Genomic DNA, 19421 nt, shown 5'->3' on the forward strand with positions numbered 1-19421 from the left:
CTGATTAGTCACACTTCGATGTCATAAAAAAAAAAATTAGTAATTTCAATTTATAAACTGTTCCTACTCCCCACTGGATTAGAAACTAATTTATAATATTGTTGGGTAGAACAAAGAAGCAGCAAACAAACCCCACAGCTACTCAAAGGACTGTGCATCATATGAAGACACAGGGGAAATTGTGTCAGAGTTTTCCTTCCTTTCAGTTTGTAATGTTGTCTCAGCTAAAATAATGAAGTACAGCCATTCCAGGGAAAGCATGAAAAAAGTGACTCAGTTGCACAGAACAATTAAACCACTCAAGCTTCCATCACTCCTTTGAACAAAAATGCTGTGAAATCTTTCAATAAGAATATTGTAGCTCTCCAAGCTATAGGTAGATCATGGCACATAGGTTAAGGTATAAGATCTAATCTAACAAATTAAATGGAATATGCCAATTTGTCGAGAATAAACTTTGAATTTTAAAACTTATCTTTCCTAGAGTCAGCCAACTGCTGAAGTGAAAATGAAAGTGAAGTAGAAGAGAAAGACAAAGCAAAATGTGAAGCTTCCCATGGACACATGACTCTTGTTTTCTGCCTTGCTTTAGTCAGTAATTTTGTTCATGAGAACTGCTCTTTGCACTCTCTGGCTCCTGCACGTAAGCTCCTGCACATAACACATTGTCCTTAGACTTCCAAAGTTCCCCCTAGGACCATGCTGCCATGACAGAAAGGCACAGCCTAAAGGATTTTTGTACTTCCTAAATAGTCTGTAGAGATATCCTATGCACCAATGGGCATCACACATTCCTGTTTGTTTTGAGAACTCTAATAGGATCACTGTGCACTGTGCTATAGCCAGTTTTTCATGTCATCAATAATTGCTGGCTGGCTGCTTTATGAACTAAAATTACTGACAACAAAGGCTCTTACAACTAATCTAAAACAGGACAAGACTATCCACACTTTTTCCCTTACATATTTTCATTTTAAACAAAGACACTCTTCAAAACCTCCCTATTTTGCTCCTGTTGTTTTCTTGCCCTCTCAGAATCATTAGGTGGCTGCTTTTACCTGCTAGGTCAGATATGCTCCTCCCTCCACTGCTAAAAATTATAGTATGCAGTCATCTTTCTACAACTGCACAAAAGATCCCAGAAAAAAAAACCCCAAAAGTAAAATCAACATCGTAAGCCAATTTCACGCTCCTGATTTGCCATAGCTTTTTCATGATGAACCCTAATGAGAGAGACAGAGGACTTGTTCTTGGAAAAACTATGTGAGGTCAGGAGGAGGGATCCTGTAGCTGAATTCATGTGGTAGGAAGGCTCTTAAAGTTTAATTGTAATCTGTGATTAACAACCCTGAAAATAAGGCCTTGGAACTTAGACCCAGATTTAGATGTATACACTAAGACACTTGAAAGAGACGGTGTGGGTGCTCCCTGGAAGACTTTCTTAATGACAACATATTTGAGGCTTAGAGAAGCACAGCAACTCAGGAGACAGTGACTACGCAAAGGAAATTCTTCTTGGTGAGATGACAAAAATTAAAATTTATCAGGGCAACAAAATGGCTAGCCTACTACCTGGAGATCAGGCAGCTTTTTTTGACATTTATCTCTATTGCTGTGGAGCAGGCAAGTTGTTCTCTGTCAGACACACTCACCCCCTTACTCCAAGTATTTGGGCATGCCATGAGCCATTAAGCTACATGTCAGAGAGGACATGAAAAATAACACTGTTACAGTAAGCCCCTGGGGAAAAACTTAGAAGTTATCTAGAAAGACAATTCCCAGGTGGGGATAGACTGGCATATGAACTACCTCCATGCTTTGGGAGAAAGGGTCCTTCGGATCACACAGCGATGAAGATATTCTGTGGTTGCCTCGGAAACAGCGCTGGCTTACGTTTTGGGGGACTGGAAATGTCTGTCGAATAATTGTTAACCTTCCAATTGACCTTCTCACCAGCTCCTGCACATCCACATCATTTATTTCCTGAAAGATAAGGCAAGGGAGAGAGTATGCATGAGAGTCAAAATTCAGAAATGTAACCACCAAATTATAAACAAAAAATAAACTGAGTGGACCACGAGGCTGTGATTGACACACAGCTATTGTCAAACTCCACCGTAGCCTCAAAACCAATATGTGCATGCTCATTAAAGCAACTGACATACCACCCTTAACTGCAAAGTTCAAGATGTACTGTGCTCAAACCTCACCAAATATTTGTACATGTAATTGGTCCTAGTTGTTTCATTTGGGGTTTTCTCTGCCTCTCCTTTTACCTCTTCTGATCTTTTATTTAAAAGAGTTTCACAGCATCCTTGACAGATAATGTGTAAATCAGTAGGAAGCCATACCATGATGTATTTCTGAGTGTAGCATTGCTTAGGAGTTGTGAAGGTAGAGACAATTTTTCAGGCCTTAAGTGTTCATTTCCTAGAAATAGAATATCAAGAACCTATAAACAAGGTGCAAGTTAGCAAGCATCACTTACCAAAAGGGTAAAGAAAATGCATAAGAGCATTCTAGGTGTGAATGTGCTTGTTTATAGCAAGACCTAACTTAAAACCAAATTTTAATTCCGTAGGGTATCTATTAAAGCTTACAGCTGAACACTCAGCTCTACAGACAAATACTTTAAAGAAAAAATATCTAAGTAAATACACACATATTAAGCTTGAAATATTAAATTTAAGACAGGTTAGGGAAATCAGAAAAACAGTTTTTTACACAGCATAAATTCCTGCAGTTTGGGAACATGGTGTTTTACACAGCTGAATGATGACTCCCTCAGGGAATGTTGAGTAAGAGGAACATGGGCTCCCAAGCACCAGCAACTGACTCCAACCTTCACATAAGAACTTGAACTTTAGTTAAACATGTTTTTTTCCTGGTGATTCAAATAGACGGCAGCTTTCAAGATAATTCTGTGTCTGTATTTTCCTGTAAAATAGTAGAAATAATCTAAAATTTGTACAGTCTTTTTAACCAGGACTTTCCATCATTCTGAACTGTCTGTCCATGATCTCTCTTAATTACAGAGGTTGATGCCCCGAACTTTCCAGACTTTTAAAATTGTGGATATGCCCCCAGGAAGGGACGTGATTAAGAGTCTCCTATTAGCAGCCTGCATTTAATATTCCCTTGCATACAGGCACAGTTCATTGAACATTTTTAATTCTCATGTGTGCATTTATAGCTTTGTCATTTTTCAAAGGATATGGCACATCTGCATTGTTATACCTGTAATGAAATGCCATAATCTTTTTCTGCCTTAGCTTCCTGATCTATAACCATATTAAAGAATTTAGGAGACACCAGGAGCTAGACGTGATCTCAAATTATGGAATCTTTCTTGTGGAAATAAAGCCAAGCTTCTTGAAAAAGCAGCTCTTTAAAAGTTAAGACAACCACCCCAGTTATTTTGGCTTTTTCTGCCGTTACAGTATAATATCCTTTCATTATTTTGAAGGAACTACTTTGGACATACTGGTATTTGTTTATTTCCCTTAAATTTTGAAAGAAAAACATGTGAGATGTAAATTTTAACTTCAACATTCCTGACTACAGTAAAAGTATTTTATCTGCCTTCACAGATTATCACAGTTTCTGAATTCATCTGTTATTAATGTTCTTTATGAAATATAGATTTTTTTTTTTTGCTGCAAAGAGAAATAACATAACATCAGCTGTGTTCAGTGTAATATCTTGCAGTTCTGGTCGATTAATTCTTAATGTACCACAGATAATGGCTTATCTCAGCTTAAGATGCCGTCTTTTCATTTAGCCTGTACCATTTCACTAGCTATGAGGTAAAAAACCCCCATATATAATGCTGTTTTAGCAAAAAAAAAAAATATATATATTATAATACTTTCAATATAATCATAAAGGAGAGCTCAAAAAATTTCTTATCTTGATTTTAAATTATACACTTTCTCAGAAGATTTAGAAAAGTTTGCCTGGTTTCATTATACAGCATGCCCAAACGGTAACACCAAGATTACTAAACTCACTCTAATAATATAAAAAAGAGATGCCTGCATGACCATATTATATTGCCAAATACTACTTTAAAAGAGATTTTGACTTTCAAATCCTCAAGCATTTATCTTTTCTGCCATAAAAGCGTATTTATGTTTTCCGTATTCAGCACTTTTTGGTGCATTTTAAATAGAATGTTCTCATTTTAACCTCTAGGTTGCTACCTCATGTTTTTATACATCACCTGGGAAATAATAATAGAACTCAAAACACCAAAGCCATTTTTGTGTGGTGGCCAAGGAGGTCTACACGTCTATAGATTAATGACAGCTATTATTTTAAATGCTGTGAATTCCACTGATTTTATCATAAATCCAGATTTTAGATTGACAACAAAGCAATGCCATGCAACCCTAAATTCAACATTAGTAATTTGCTATGTATTTCTTTGTCATTTTTTAAATACTTGGCATTGACTGAGTGACAAGCCTTTTATATAATGACTCTCCAATATCATCTCTCATTCTTGAATTTTGGATCTCACTTAAGAAAACTATATAAAGCAACTATTGTATGAAAGGAAACAATTTTCATTTGCACTTCAAAGGAGGATACACTGTAATGATATAAGGGTGGCAGATGATCTGTTATACAAGCATTGAATGTCAAAAAAATTAGAAAGTTGGCCAAGTTGAACTGAGTTGGCACCTGAATAAATTTAGGCTAGGTTATGTGAGGTTGTCTGTTTTTTGTTGGTTCTTTTTGGTTTTTTTTGTTTGGTTGTTTTTTTGGTTTTCTTTCACATGAGAAGTTCAATACAGAAGTTCAATTCTGAGCCTTTCTTTTGCTAGTCTGAACTTGGAATTAAGGGGAGACTGTCCTGTCACAAATGGAACTAGGATAAAAATTAGATGTACACTTCATCTAAGCAGGCAAATAAATAAGGAAACAAATGGTGTTTTAAATTAAGAACTCTTTACAGATGAATTAGGAAACAAGAACTGAAGAGGATCATCTTGACATATAAGGCAAGACTCCATGGGAACCAAGACTACATACTGGACATCTAACATGTCCCATTATTTTAAGATAAGCAGCCCAGGCAGAGACTTACTATTCACCACAGAGCAATTGTACCTGCAGTGAGAGACATGGAGGGAAAGAACTTACTTACATGCTCCTGTATTAAGCACCAAACGAAGGCAGCAATACCTTTTCTTATGGAAACATCTTAACTTTGGGCCAAGAAGATGTTTCCAGTATTTATAAGATAGTGGACGTGCACTATTTTCCAGTGCATGCCAGGACTTCATCACAGAAAATTTTGACACGCAGAGAGGAGTGTTTCTTCCTCCTCCAAAAGTCAGCACAGGGGGAAAGGGTGGCTTAAGGCCTCTGGGCTGCCACTGCCCATGCCAGAGCATATTTTTGCTGTGCCCCTCCTGAATTTCTCAGCACTTTCCAAAGAGAAGTTGAGGGAAAGGCATGGCTAGATGAAGCTCCAAGAAAAGGAAAAGGAGATTTTGAAATGCATCATCACTTGCTCCATTTTATCTCCCTTAGGTTTTTTAGGCTTTGCAGAAAAGGATGAATAAAACCCAATAGAAGAAGGAGAAATCAACTTTTAGCTTTCTCAGAGAAAAAAAATCCAAGATGTTGGAGAAAGCAGAGTTCGCTCCATCTGTGCATTAGCTCTCACTAATGCCAGGAACTGGCAACTTGGTTGCCCACCTGTTCCAAAGAGGGTGTAATTTCACATGGACCCACCAACCCAATGAAAAATGTAAGTGCTCAAATGAAGCTCTAATGCTTTTATTAATCATTCTCCATAAGAAAATGTTGAATTATGTGAGCTCTTGGAACTGAATCGTGATTATAGGACCTGACCTAACTGCTTGAGCTTGAAACATGGTTATGCTCTACACTCTTATTCATGGTGGAGTGCATTAGGCTGAAACACAATGAACAAGATGAATGCATGGGCCAAGGAGAAGCCCTCTCCTAGGAAAAGTCAAAAAGAATACAAACTTTGAATACAACCTTGTAGGTCCCCCAGTCCTCTCTTGTGCTATGATGGGCAAATCTGTTGGACCTTTTCCCATAAATTAGTCTTTAAAAGACTCTGGAGGTTTTTTTCATTCTTTCACCATGAAGGAGTTTTTCCATCCTCTGGTGCCTCTGGTAATTAGAAACCTTTCACCAGCTTTTGACCTCAGTTTACTCATGGACAAATTGAACTCATTTGTTCTTGTGACAGCCTTGTCCTCTAGCCCTTGACAATGATGCATTTATTCACACTCAGTAAGTGTTTACAAACAGAGAGCACATCCTCTTTCAATCTTTGCCTTCATAGGCTAATCAAGCCAACCTTTCCAGTCTCTTCTTACACAAAGCAACTTTTCTGTGCACTCATTCCATTCTAATTGTAATAGACCTGGTTATAACTGACCACATTATTGCAGATGAAATCCAAACAATCCTTTGTAAAGTAGCATTAATATTTTCACCTCCTGTATTGCAACCATAGGCAGTGGAAACTGTTTGGGGCTGTCCTTGAGTAAACAGTAGTAACAGAGAACTGGTGGCAGCCTTGGGTATAGCAAGATAATAGCAAGATAACCCTGAATGTTTTAAGGAAAGAAAATACTTGAGCCAGACATGATTTAAAATGGAAAAAAGGGCGTTTCTTGCATTTAAAAAGAGCAAGGGAAAGTGATAAAAATCATACAAAAGCCCCTTCTTCAGTTCCACTAAATAAAATCTAAGATTACTGTACAGTTGTGATTTAAGAGTCATGGAAGAAATATCATTTTCCATCCTGGGTCATTGAAGCTATATTTACTATTATGCAGAGGAAATGAAGCAAGCAAAGACAGATAGACAGAGGATGAGAGAGTGTGAGAAATCCCTTCCCACATTTTGTTAAGGCATATTTGATCATGACTATGTTCAAATCTATGACTCCTGCAAATTTTAAATAAAGAATTGTAACATCTGGTTTAAGGCCCTGAAGAAATAGGAAAATTTATTGGGAGAGTATTTCCTCAGCTGACTATACTGATCAGAGGAGATTAGCATTATTTTCCACAGTCTAATGCAATGCATTATGTTTTAGAAAATTATGAATTCTTTCATTTCATGGGAACAAACCACCTCCTCCCACACTTACATTATGATACACAGTCTTCAAGAAAATTTGCTGTATTGCATAAAGTAGCAAGTAATGGGACAATAAAAATTAAGGAACTCTTTGCAGGCATTATAGCATTTAAAGTGAGCAATTAAAATAGCAGATGTTACCTCACAAAGCCTAAGCATATTCCCGATCACAAAACTGAAGGCGGTTATTTGCTTCTGTATTACTATAGTTGGTAAGAATGTTGTATTCCCTTGAAACATTGATGGAAAAGGAAAGACAATTCCAGCTTATTTTGGTACCTCAAGTCAAGGAATTATTTGAATCATATGCAGAATTTGTAAAACAATGCATTTTCACTGCCACAGATCATCTTAGAATTTCAAATTAGGAGGCCAGAGAAGCAGCGTTACTTATTTGACAGTGTCACTTAGCCAATACAGGCACTCAAGTACAGGTGCCTAAGCTGTCACAAAAGATTCACATGAGCAACAAAATGGGCAGAACTCTGAGATCGTCTCCCAGTCCTATGGAAGTACTATGGTCATCAACAGTTCATGGATGACCACCTCAAATGGATTGGGATATAAAGACAGCTGTTTTATGTATCACACTGAAAGGGGCCCACAAATAGCTGCATTTCCAAGTCTTGCACTGCCAAATAGAGGCATTGCAATCTCACTACTGAGCTGGCAAAATGTTGCAATAAGCAATTACCCAACATTAAACACTCAGGAAATATGTAGATTTCTGCTTTAATTTGAACATAGTGATAAGGGAAAATTGGGCAAAGCAGAACTCTTGCCATATTATTATTTACCGATCTTATTTATTGCTAATATGATTTCTGCATCCACATAATATTGAGATTATTTGCGTTTTTAAACAAACAGAGCTAGAAAGCTATCTAAGTCTCTAAGTATCTAAGATTTAGGTCCAGAAGCAGATTAAGATGAGATAGCATTAAACATGTTCACCTTCTCTGAAAGAGAAAAGAGGAATTACTGAATGAGATGCAGAGACTTTATTGACAATGGTTCAGATCAGTTTGTTGGAATGAACTTAATCACAGCTTTTACCTTTTTCATACACAAGACTATAAAACTAAGAAGGGATGGTGTACATTTTTCTGCGCAGATCATTCAGCTTTTTCTGCTGCTGGGACTGCAGCCCAGAGAAAGAGTTTTGGAGCAGAGAAGGCAGATCAGTGGTAACCACTTTGATTGCTCTGCCATTTCATCTGCTGCAATGTGCAAATAACAGTGCTTGAAAAGCAGATTTTTTTTTTCCCCATGGAGACACAAATTTCTGAATAAAAAGCAAAGAGAAAGCATATATACTAGGAATGGATCCTTGGTCTTGTTTTGTCTTTTTGAGGGTGAAGGAGCTGAAACAGCTAAAAGCAAGAACATTCTTTAGATCATTTGGAAAGTATGTAACATTTGAAATGAAAAATCAATGGCAGTGTCTTTAACTTGAACAGCAAGCCAAAACCTGAGCTTTGTCTAAGAAACTGCAGTCCAATCTACTCACACAGAAGATGGCATTAGATTCAGTTAATGCTCCTTTTAAAGTACTGAGCGTTAACTCTGAAGTGAATTCTGGTTTAATCTGACACGAAAAAGAAAGCATGCATGTTGTTCACGTGACCACCTGTAGATTCAAGCTGGCTTCTCTCCCAGCAAAGCCCCATTCAGTCCTGGAAAACACACACAGCACCGGTCAGGAGCAAGGCAGGGCCCACACTAATGGTTATGCTGGACCTGGTTTGTCTTCACAGCATTTCCTGAGACATGTTTTTCTCCAAAGAAAACTGGCTAAAAATCCACTGGTTTAGCCCAGCATACTAATGAAAATGCAGTAATTAAGTATGGAAACAGAAGTGTACAGTAAATCCAGATAGCAGAACATGGAATTTACATGCAATATCTCCAAGCAATCTTTTATCCTGAGAATATACAGGAGTTGAATGATTAACACGTTAGGAGATAGTTATCTACTATGGGAATCCAGATATCCTATAACTAAATTATTTTTCATAAAAACAAAAAACCTGAACTGCATTTTTCAATGTTTCGTATACAAAACTACTTCACATATTGACTTGTCATATTTTAACTAACAAGCTTTCATGGAAGAGCTTATTTCACAGTGTAAAAGCAGGATCTCAATTTAATTTTCTTTTTTCTCTTTATGAACATTCATATGTTACCTAATCCAGAAGTCTACCAAAAAGCCTCCCAACTAATCTCAACAGGTCTGGATATCAACCATGATGGAACATTTGGAGAATTCATAAAGGGATGGAAAATATGGGATTTTATTATTATTACTTTGATTATTAAAAAAAAAAATACTAAAATATAAAAAAAAATGCAAGGACTCCACTACATAAGATCACATATTTAAAAAGGGCCTTTAAAAGATCCTGTGAACACAGCCAGCTCAGTAGTGAAATCTCAAAATACTCAGAAATAAAGGGTTTTTTTCATTTTATTTTCCATTTGTTCATACAAGGACTTCCATTTAAAACAGGCAAGACAAAACAGCAAAGTCCAAGAACCTGTCATTCTACTTTTATTAAACAACATCTACTCCCTCAGTGTGCTTGAACTTTGTCATAGCTATTGCTTCCTGTTGGCAAAGTGAGAATCAGCATGAATATTGTCAGTAAGCCTGAAAACAGGATTCATGGTTCACAACAACGTTCACTTGACAGTTACCTCATTTATAATGATCCAGTGACAGTCAAAAGCAACCAAATTAGTCTCCACGACCTGAAATAGAGAACAAACCAGCTATCAGTCAGCTTGCTTGTGAAAGCCAGAAAAAAATTAAATAGATGCTCTCTGCAAATAACAAAAACCAAAGCACATGCTCTCTAGGACTTTTGCTGTTGAACTGAGGATAGAGAACCTTTAGCACTATTCTGCAGGAGCATTTGTGTTATTGTTTGACTTGCCAATTAAACTTGGAAAATACATTTCATTGCCAGAATCACAGGAAAGAATATGTTTCAGCTGACTGAGGAGAGAAATGAACACATTTTTGCCTTAGCACATTGTGCATTGAGAGGAAGCAACAGAGAGGAAGGCAGAAAATGAATATCAAGTAACTTTTGTCACATTTCTGTATTTCTTGCTTCTAAGGCCTTTCCAGTGTATATCTACGCTGAAAGCCTCTGAATAAAAGAAAAAAGAAACAAACCCAAACAAAAAAAACCCACACAACAAATGCTGGAGTTCATAGAAGTGTAAAGAGCAGGAAGGAAAGGATTCTCCTGAGAAAGAGGGCTGTCACAGGGATGACGAATTATAGCCTGTCTCATGTTCCTTGCACAGAAGGCCTCTCATCCTCCTCTCATACATCTTCTCCTTTCCCTTGTTGAAAATTTTTCTAGGACCTGCTTTCATGCTGGACTGAACATGTGCTTCCTAACTCATCTTTCACTCAATCCTTTCCCTCCTTGAATCCACTACACTTTTGTGGCAAGTCACTTTTGAATCAACTTCACAGCGCAAATGAAGAGGATAAAAATACACTTGATCTGCTTTCATTAGGTAGGAAAGAAATCATCAACAAAAGAGAGGCCAGAAACAAACTCTGGAAAAGGCTGGACACCTTAAATTATTTTTTCTAATTGAAATTGAATTAGGATTAACATGCAAATAGTTAAAAAAAAAAATTAATTTCTTTTCTATAGTTACCATGATCATCTTGAGTCATAACTCAAAACTACTGGATACTTAAAAATGTATTGAATACCCCCTTAAAAAAAACACAAAGAAAAAAAACCAAAGAAAAACAGAAACAAATCTTGGAACTGACAGTGTTTAAATGTTCAATTAGATGTCTGGTGCTGGGCTCTTATTACTTGGACCATTGGCTTTTAATGATGACCAACAGAAACAGCACTTGCCAAGGATGGTGGCAAATTATACTGTGCTATGTCCAAAGGAGAACAATTTAACTGGCCACAAATCTTAAGAGCATCAAAAAAACTCACACTGATAACCCTCATTATTAATTCAGAGGCTATTAGAATTGGGGTCACTGCTTGTTTAGCAGAATGACAGGCAAGATTGGAAATTGTGATTTGGAGAGACTTGGGAGAGGGGAAAGCAAGAGCAGCGGTATATGACTGATTTCTTATTTGAAACTCTCACAGCACCGATCAGAAATGTAGGGGAGTGAAAGCCATAGCTGCTAATGTGGTTCTGGAAAATTTCAATATCATTAGCATTAGGAATTAGCAAAGGAATTAGGGTCCTTTCTTTATGTGGAGTACGGTACTTAACAACAACATGATATTTTCTTGTGTTGCTTTCACATTTTCCTGCATTCTTCAGTGCAGGGGTTCCCACAGCACATATAAAAGAATAGGACAGAAACTGAGTAACTGTGATAGGAGGCAGCACAACAGACTGAGCCAGGATGCTTGAATAGGAGCACGGCTGTTCTGATCAGATTGCTCATAACAAACCAGTTGGAATACAAACACACCCAGGAACCAAAAAAGGTCAAAAGAGGACAGAATAGTAACAAAGTTCACAATGGAGCATTTCCTCCTTACATAAACTTCCAAAGGACAGAAAGTTTATCCCATTTACAACATAACCTGTCATTTAAATTTTCCATAAAACAGAACAAATCAAAGCCTTACTAAAGCAGGAACAATTCTGCTAGTCAATCTACATACAGTTCTGCTGAAAGCAGGCAGAATTAAATACAAAAACAGAGAACAAAAGGCAGCACAGTTGACATATTTTCTGATTTCTTGTCAGGGTCCTAGCAACCTTGTCCTTCCTAACTTTTAGCTCTGGGATGTCCTTCTGGGAACGTCTGCCCTGCTGTAACTGCTCTGCTGGAGATGAGGTCTCATAAGGTTCGTGTGGCTCCAAGGCAATCTGCCAGAGTGACACCCTTGAGTCAAGACTCCCAGTTGTGGTAGGAAAATTACAATAACTGTGTTCCACAAAGGGCTCCTAAGCTCTTTCTCTGCTTCCAAGTGGCAGTCAACCGAAAATTCAGATTCAAGGAATCCACAAAATGAAAATTCACATTTTCTGTTCACTTTTTATTAATGTGTTACAAGTGGGCCGGATAACTTCTTTGTGCCCGAAGCTTCAGCTGATCAGATTTTAATGCATTGTATTTCCCATTAAAACTTTTGTTTCAGTTCATTTAGTTTCATAATAAATATTTGGTTTGGAGTACCTATTTTGCCCAGATTCTCAGATTTCAATCAGAGAAGATCTTTTTAATTAAATATGGTCCTAAGTGTCACTGGTTTTGTTATGTAAAGCTCACAGACCACTTAAGCGAGGCACTGGAAGAAGCTGAGTGGTCCCACAAGTCACTGTTATTTCAAACAGCTCAGGGTACCTGTGACAGATTTATTCATAATTTGCAAATAACAAGATGAAATAACCCATTTTTTAGTTACAGCTGAAACTCCTCAGCAGAAAGATCATGTTTTATCCATTAAAGTTTATGCATTCATGAATCTACCTAATATTAAAAGCATTTTCAAAAAGCATATGTCAAATGGAGATGAACTTGTAGCACACTCAGAGACACTCAAACTAATACATTCCAAGTTTAGATGAGCTGCAAATAGCCCCTGATTTAAAAATTCACTTTACCTTTCAGTCAGCTAGAAGCTGCTTTTTGGCATGTTCCTTAGCACATCTACCCAAAGCCTGTTCTAGTATTGACGCTTGCTTAAAAAGATGACTGATGATGCCCTGAGAAAGTTGCTAGATTTTTAATATAAATTTACATCTGAAGTGGGACTCAACACTAGGGCTGGGATTTCAAGGCCATATTTTTGTCCTTGGGTCATTCAGTCTTATCTCTCACAAAAGAGCTGTTCATTCCAGCAGCATCAAAATGCTGCATCTCACTCTCCCCCTTCTTAACATGTCTTCTGCCAGCATGGCCTTTATTGTCCATTTAATTGACTTTAAAGTTGGCAGTGCACATTCTGTCTGTAAGAATTGCAGGACATGATAATGTTATCATCATCATTAATAGCCTTCCCATATTTTCCAAATATTATGCTCCTTATGTTTTTAAGTGTAGATGAATGCACCAGCACATGCACTGTTTTACAGAAAATAAATAAATGCAATGCTATGTAAACCTTCAGTTTTGATGCTTGAGAGAAAAAGTTGCCCAATCCTAAAGTTTTCTTCAAATGCTAAGAGTAGTCATATGCATAAACTTACAGTCAGAAGATTATCAGCAGCTATTAAGCACTAGTTTACAAGCACAAGACTATAATAAATCAGTTAAACCCCCAAAACCGTCTAAATTCAGCATCAACACAACCTAGATTATTCATCAGTACAGCAGTCATTACTTGCACACAGCAGGCCTTTACAGCCATGACACATTGTTCCAGAATGTCCTTGTCTATCTACTGAGTTTACCATTCTCTTTACTTTAAAAAGCCATGGCATTTTCTCTTAGAAGGGATGATAACAAGTAAGACTAAAGTGAAAAAAACCCAAAAAGACCACGCCTGGGTCTGCTTAAAATTGACCATAACCTAAAAAGTACATAAAGCTCAGCTTCATCAGAAGTATTTGAGGCAGTTGTACAGCAGGTTTCTATGCCTAATATGCTCAGAATGGTAAAACAGGTATTCGTTATCTGAGTGATATCTTTTTCTTGTTGAAATTCATATCTGCATGCATATCAAGTGAGCTGGCATGAACTTGTGTTCTGTGCCAGGGAAAAATGAATGTAGAGAATAATGCTTGCAAGCACATAAGGGCAGTAATGAAAAAGAAATCTGAAATCCTCTATTTTAGAAGCAATATAACAACTTGATTGGGGTGTGTGGGGGTTGGGGATTCAAGACCTCAAGCATTTGAATACAATGCAAGTTTCAGATTCATCCACTGGCTCTGTGACAGGAAGCAGCACTGTTCCCTCCCAAAAGGTAAGGGACAGATTGGAAATTTCCATACAAGACAGAGGGCAGGTGAACCTGTGGTTTATGAAGCTCACTTCTTAAGCAAAAACTGAGAAAAACTAGAGTGTGCATTCATAATGAGGGCTGAACACCAAAATTCTACACAGATATTAAATGGAGGAAAGCTGACACTTTCCAAAGCAAAGAAAACATGTACCTATTTGATAAGTTCTCATTTCACACATACTCTAGGGGAAATCATACAAGCTGTGGGTTAATAAACATATAAAGCTATAGGTCAATGCAAAAAGCTCTCTGAAGCTAAGCAGAGCTGCGAGCTGGGAGAGCATTAGGAGTCAGTATCATGTATCCCTACACAGTTCTTACTGTTCCTTTAGGCATTCAAACCACCTTTGGAGCAGTAAGGCACTGAAATAGTCTTTGGTTTAACCCAAGACAGCTGCCTTTGTGCTTCTAAATATAAGTTGCTTTCTTAACTGTGATGAATGGGACTACCTGTAGCTAGAGGAAGCAGAACTTATTAATTCTGTGCTGACTGTTCTGCAGTTCAGACTGTATTTATTTACTGAAAGGGGAAATATTTGAAAGAATCCCCCCCCAAAAAAGCATTTTGTGCTTCTGGGGTCCATTTCTACTATGCCATTGAGGACCTCCACTGTGCAGGAACATTTGTAAGTAGAACTCCGGGGTGAACTGGGGTTTCAGTCTAATGCCCATAGCCACTGACCCTTTCCTGTCTCAGACAACTAAATCAGTGTCAGAGGACTAGCAGAGGACAGCCTATTAACCAACTCCTTCAGAAAACTATTTTCTGAATTCAGCATTTTTTCATCTATAGACTGTTGGTATTCAATTATTTATAATGCCATATCACATAATTCTCCATTACTAAGATTCCAAGCACGCCAGTTAGCAGGCCAGTTCTGAAAGAGACCTTATAAAATTGTGGAAAAACTGGGAAAAAAAATCACTATCTACTCACTCAGCCTTTTCTCAGACACAGAGAGTTCACACTCGAGCATTTGAAAACATTGTCATTAGTTGCATAAATCCTGCAGCGAAGGATACAGCCTGTCAAGTATGCAGCACCATTCATGCACAGTCATAGAAATCCACAGCAATAGATACAAAAGATCATTCTTACCATCTTTGTAACTTCAGAAATGTGTTCATGTCAAACTCCAGCAGTTCTCCTAACACCCTATTAAAATAAATCAAACTTATGCTTCATGAGGAAGGTGTTCCACTTAGTGAAACATGGGTGCTATTGAACTGATGAGCACGAACGTGGATGAAACAGAAACTAATTTTCTTTTTCTAAAGAATTCAACTACACACTGAGGGAGATTTAGCAGAGAGCATAAAAACGCTGCCAAGATGACAAGTGATGAGCAAGGACAAATCATCTGTCATTGGCAGTAACTCCAGAACTTCTGAATCTTTGGAAGAGCTTGACAATTTATCATAACTATTTCTATTGTTCACACTCAAACCTTCAAATGGCCTAAAAGCAAGACAATCTAAAGCAAATAAAGCAGTTGTAGTGCCAGCATGCAGGCTTTTTCCATGTGCAGTAGTAAGCAAGAAAGAAAAAAAAAGGCTTTTTGACAAAAAAGGACAAGTCATTTAATGGAAAATGACATCAAAAATTATCTACATCGCTTCTTTCTTATAGATATGGGCCGGAAAGTGTGGGCAAAAACAAAGATACAGCTCAGAACCCTTACAAGGGAAACAGGAAGACCATTCTGGATTTTCAAAATTCAGCTCCACGCATATGCAGCTAGTCAGACAAGCCTTGCAAACACCTAAGCGAGCGGTAATGTTGCATGTATGAAAAGATCCTTGCAGGATCAGGCCAGCTCAAGTATCTCCTCTTTGCAACACAGAGGAGAGCTCCTGGGCTCCTGTTTTACCTGTGCTACAGCTGGGACTGGTCTGTGACAAGGCACCCAGAGGCCATGACTCGTTTCTCAAAATGCTGAAGGGAAGTGTCTCAAGCTAGAGCTTGCCCTCCTGTTGACTTTCTGCTCCACCAGGAGCTGCAGTATTGACTGTGAATCTCTTTCTACTGGACCACCACAGAGCAAAGCACACTTTCTGTTTGAGTTTTTTCACAAAAGCCAACAGATGGCATTATCTAGCCCATAGCTCTGGGAATGGCTGATATTGGAATAATTCAGGAAGTGATTTAGAAAGTTAGTTTCCCAAGAGCTGAGCTGAGACACCAACTTCCTGTTAACCTTTCCCAAACACTGTCTGCTTATAATATATCCAATTTATGAGGTTTGCCGATCTGAACTGCACTCTTCCAACCAGAAGATGGATAAAATTCTTCCATCCGATACCTCTAGATTTGCTGTCTATGTCTTTTCACAGGCCAGCCTCTTGGAGTCACCACTGCTCTTTTACAGGTGAACATGTCTTAACCTAATTTTCTCCCTCAGGGGTATAGCAATTTGCTGATTATTAAGATATGATAAAAAACAGGCTTCCAGAAAACACATGAGAGAGGAAGCCCCTCCAATTCAACCTTCCTCCCCCCTTCAACCTCAATGCTCCTCTCCAAGAAAAGGACAACCAAGAAAAAGCAACAACCAATCAAACAAAAGAAGTCAGAGGTCATTCCTTAACATGACCTCTAATTAAAGACATGTGATTTGACTAGTTTCAGCACCCAGAGCAGTCTCCAATAGTATAGATGGCTCCTCAAGGACTGGTGTTTAAAGCAAAATATGAACGTTAAAGACTATTAAATAGCTAATGTCCAGGTAGTACTAAGAAAGTTAAGGAATAAACTGAAGACTACCTTAACTGATCTGAAGTTTGGAAAGGTGAAAGTGTGGAGCTGTACTACTTAGTGTGTTGTACTATGTTAAACACTGCAGGACTTGTTCATAGAGATCCTCAGGTTTGTTTGCTTATTTATTTTTACTTTTTTTCCTTCTAGTTCCTAGTTCATCAAACCACCACAATTTTATCAGGCTACTGCCACCATTTCTTCCTGCTGGTGCCACAGCAACTTCTTTCTGTGTCCCCACTTTTATCCTTTGATCTTCTCAGTAGGGAAATCAGTTGTTGATTTATAAAGCTCATTCTTACACACCAGAAACTAAAGCTCATAAAAATCTCTCTTCACCAAAGGCAATATTTTTGTAATTTAATTTTAATCTCTACCCATTTCTACTCTTGAGACAGGGAAAAAACCAAACCACACATGGCAATACTTATTTTTATTCTTCTGGACAGTCACCTCTTTTTGGAATTCCTTTCCCTGATGTTCCTTTTCAGGAAAAAAAAAAAAGACACAAAAAAAAAACTTTGGGTGAAACCTGAGAGACATTTACCAAGGATTAGAAAGCAAGCTTCCAAAGCACTTTGGGGAGGCAGGCAGAAATTGTCTTCTAGTGTCCTCCAAAGGATGGGTGATATGGCTTCATTTTCTTCATTTGCTCCTCTCATGAAAATGCATTTCTTTTAAAAAGAAATAAATAGTTGAAGCACTTGATCAGTTTTCCATTTTTTCAGATTTATTTCAAAGTATGATACTTTTAAACTAAAAGTATTGGGCTATTCCACTGAATAATTAGTTTTATATTGACTTGGCTTGCCATCATAACTACATCTGAAATGAATCAACCTTCAGGGAACACTTTGTATCTGCTGTCCTAAGATTTTAAGAGATGGAGGCTGTTAAAGTAGAGAAATCAGCCCCATGCTAAAGAAAAGAAAACAATTAAATATTCAATAAAAGTAAATAAAGACAGCATTAATACTTCGGTGAGTTTGACCACAGGCTTGTACTGAGAGCACAAAATAAAAACACATTCCGTCTGGTAGAAGTGGCCATTTTAAATGATTCATTTCCTTAATCATTGAGAAAAGCTAATAATGTTTATTTTATAGGTGTCTAAATCTATGCATCTTCCTGAGGTCAGCCTGTAGACTGTAGGTTTAGAATAAAATAACTATAAGCAATTTATATATATTTCGTTTTAAGGATTATTTTATTCTTACAGTTGGTTTTCTTACTTCCAAATTTATGCCTTGATTAATATTCCTATTATCCTTCTGAAAAATGTTTGTAATATCCACTCTAGAAAAAAAAACCCAAAACAAACCACCACAGATTTTTTTCACAAGTTCTGAAACTGCTTTGCTTTAACTCAAACCCATGAGCACATTCTCCCATCTGCACTGCAAGACAGTTGCAAGAAAGCAGAATAATAGTATTCTTAATGAACAGTAATGTACCTTCCACCTAGAAACTATTTATTTGAAAGTGAAAAAGTGACTCAAACCATCATGGAAATGCAGAAATTCAGATTCATGACTGTTGAGTGGTTGCCTGTACCTGTCTTTCTTGTTAAGAACTAGATTTTATTTATAGTGATAGTACTAAATTGATCCCTGAAGATCTCTTGTTCTTTATCTGTTATTTCTATTTTTTTTTAAGCTGAATTCTATTTGGAAATCAAAGCAAAAAACTTGAGTATTTGTGTTGGACAGGGGCTTTGAATCAAAGTGGTTGTCATCACCTTTGAAGGTGAAGAACCAAGCATAAGAAGCCTAAATCTATGCTAAAGTATCAAAATTTCCTTGTCATTATGGATTAAGAGCTGGAGTCAGAAACTTCTCCCAGGTGTGGTGTTTGTTTCAAACACCTCACCATCTCCTACATGCAGACATATTCTGGAGCTACCCTTTTAGTGAACTCACCTAGATTGAAGGCTGTTGACAAGTCCTCCAAAAGATGGAAAATAATTGCCTTGCTGATTTTGATGCCTTTGCAACTGCCTTCACCAAGGCCAGAATCTCTCCACAAAGTCAGGGAATAACGAAGCTTTGTAACAGACTTACACTTACTCCATCTGCAGATGTAAATTATTTTTCTAAGCAGAATAAAAGGTTCAGTTCCTAATTTTAACCTGCTGCAGACCTTATAGGCAGCATCTATATTCCAAGCATTATTAATAAGAAAAAAGCTTTCAAACTGTTAATGTGACATGAGAAGTTCAGACAAACAGTCTAACTCGATGCTTTAACTTGTAGAGGAAAAAGGAATGCCAGTTAGAAAATGGATCATTCTTAATGTCTGCCTTAGGTAGTTAGGCTGCTAGTGAAGAGAGCTTTGGAGACTACAAAAAACCACAGATGATAAAATGGTATCTGTCCTAATTTCAATGTATGATACTTTGTTAGCTCATATAAAAATATGCAACTTCGTATTTGCTTCCTCTTTAAACATATACATAGTGTTTCTATTCATTAGTGTTTCTAACTGAGATTAACCAAAGTTACCACTTTAGTAAGCCAGTGAACAGTTAAGACTGAAGAAAAATACACCTGAGAGGCACAAGATTC

At 37.4% G+C, this 19421-nt stretch overlaps 1 protein-coding gene across 3 annotated transcripts in view; it reads right to left on the reverse strand.

Annotated features, from left to right (window-relative positions):
- Nucleotides 1-19421, reverse strand: part of GRID2 (glutamate ionotropic receptor delta type subunit 2) — a 710183-nt gene that overhangs the window by 214465 nt on the left and 476297 nt on the right. For all 3 annotated transcript variants that reach the window (XR_004240290.1, XR_004240289.1, XM_032109710.1), the window contains exons 5-6: nucleotides 9838-9891; nucleotides 1810-1983 (exon numbers count right to left, since the gene is read on the reverse strand). Coding sequence is in view for 1 of the 3 variants with exons in the window: in XM_032109710.1 (XP_031965601.1) it covers nucleotides 1810-1983; nucleotides 9838-9891 (228 nt within the window). In the remaining 2 variants the exon portion in view is untranslated. The remainder of the gene's footprint in view (nucleotides 1-1809; nucleotides 1984-9837; nucleotides 9892-19421) is intronic.

The sequence above is a fragment of the Corvus moneduloides genome, chromosome 5 (assembly GCF_009650955.1).
Source record: "Corvus moneduloides isolate bCorMon1 chromosome 5, bCorMon1.pri, whole genome shotgun sequence".
NCBI classification, from domain to species: domain Eukaryota; kingdom Metazoa; phylum Chordata; class Aves; order Passeriformes; family Corvidae; genus Corvus; species Corvus moneduloides.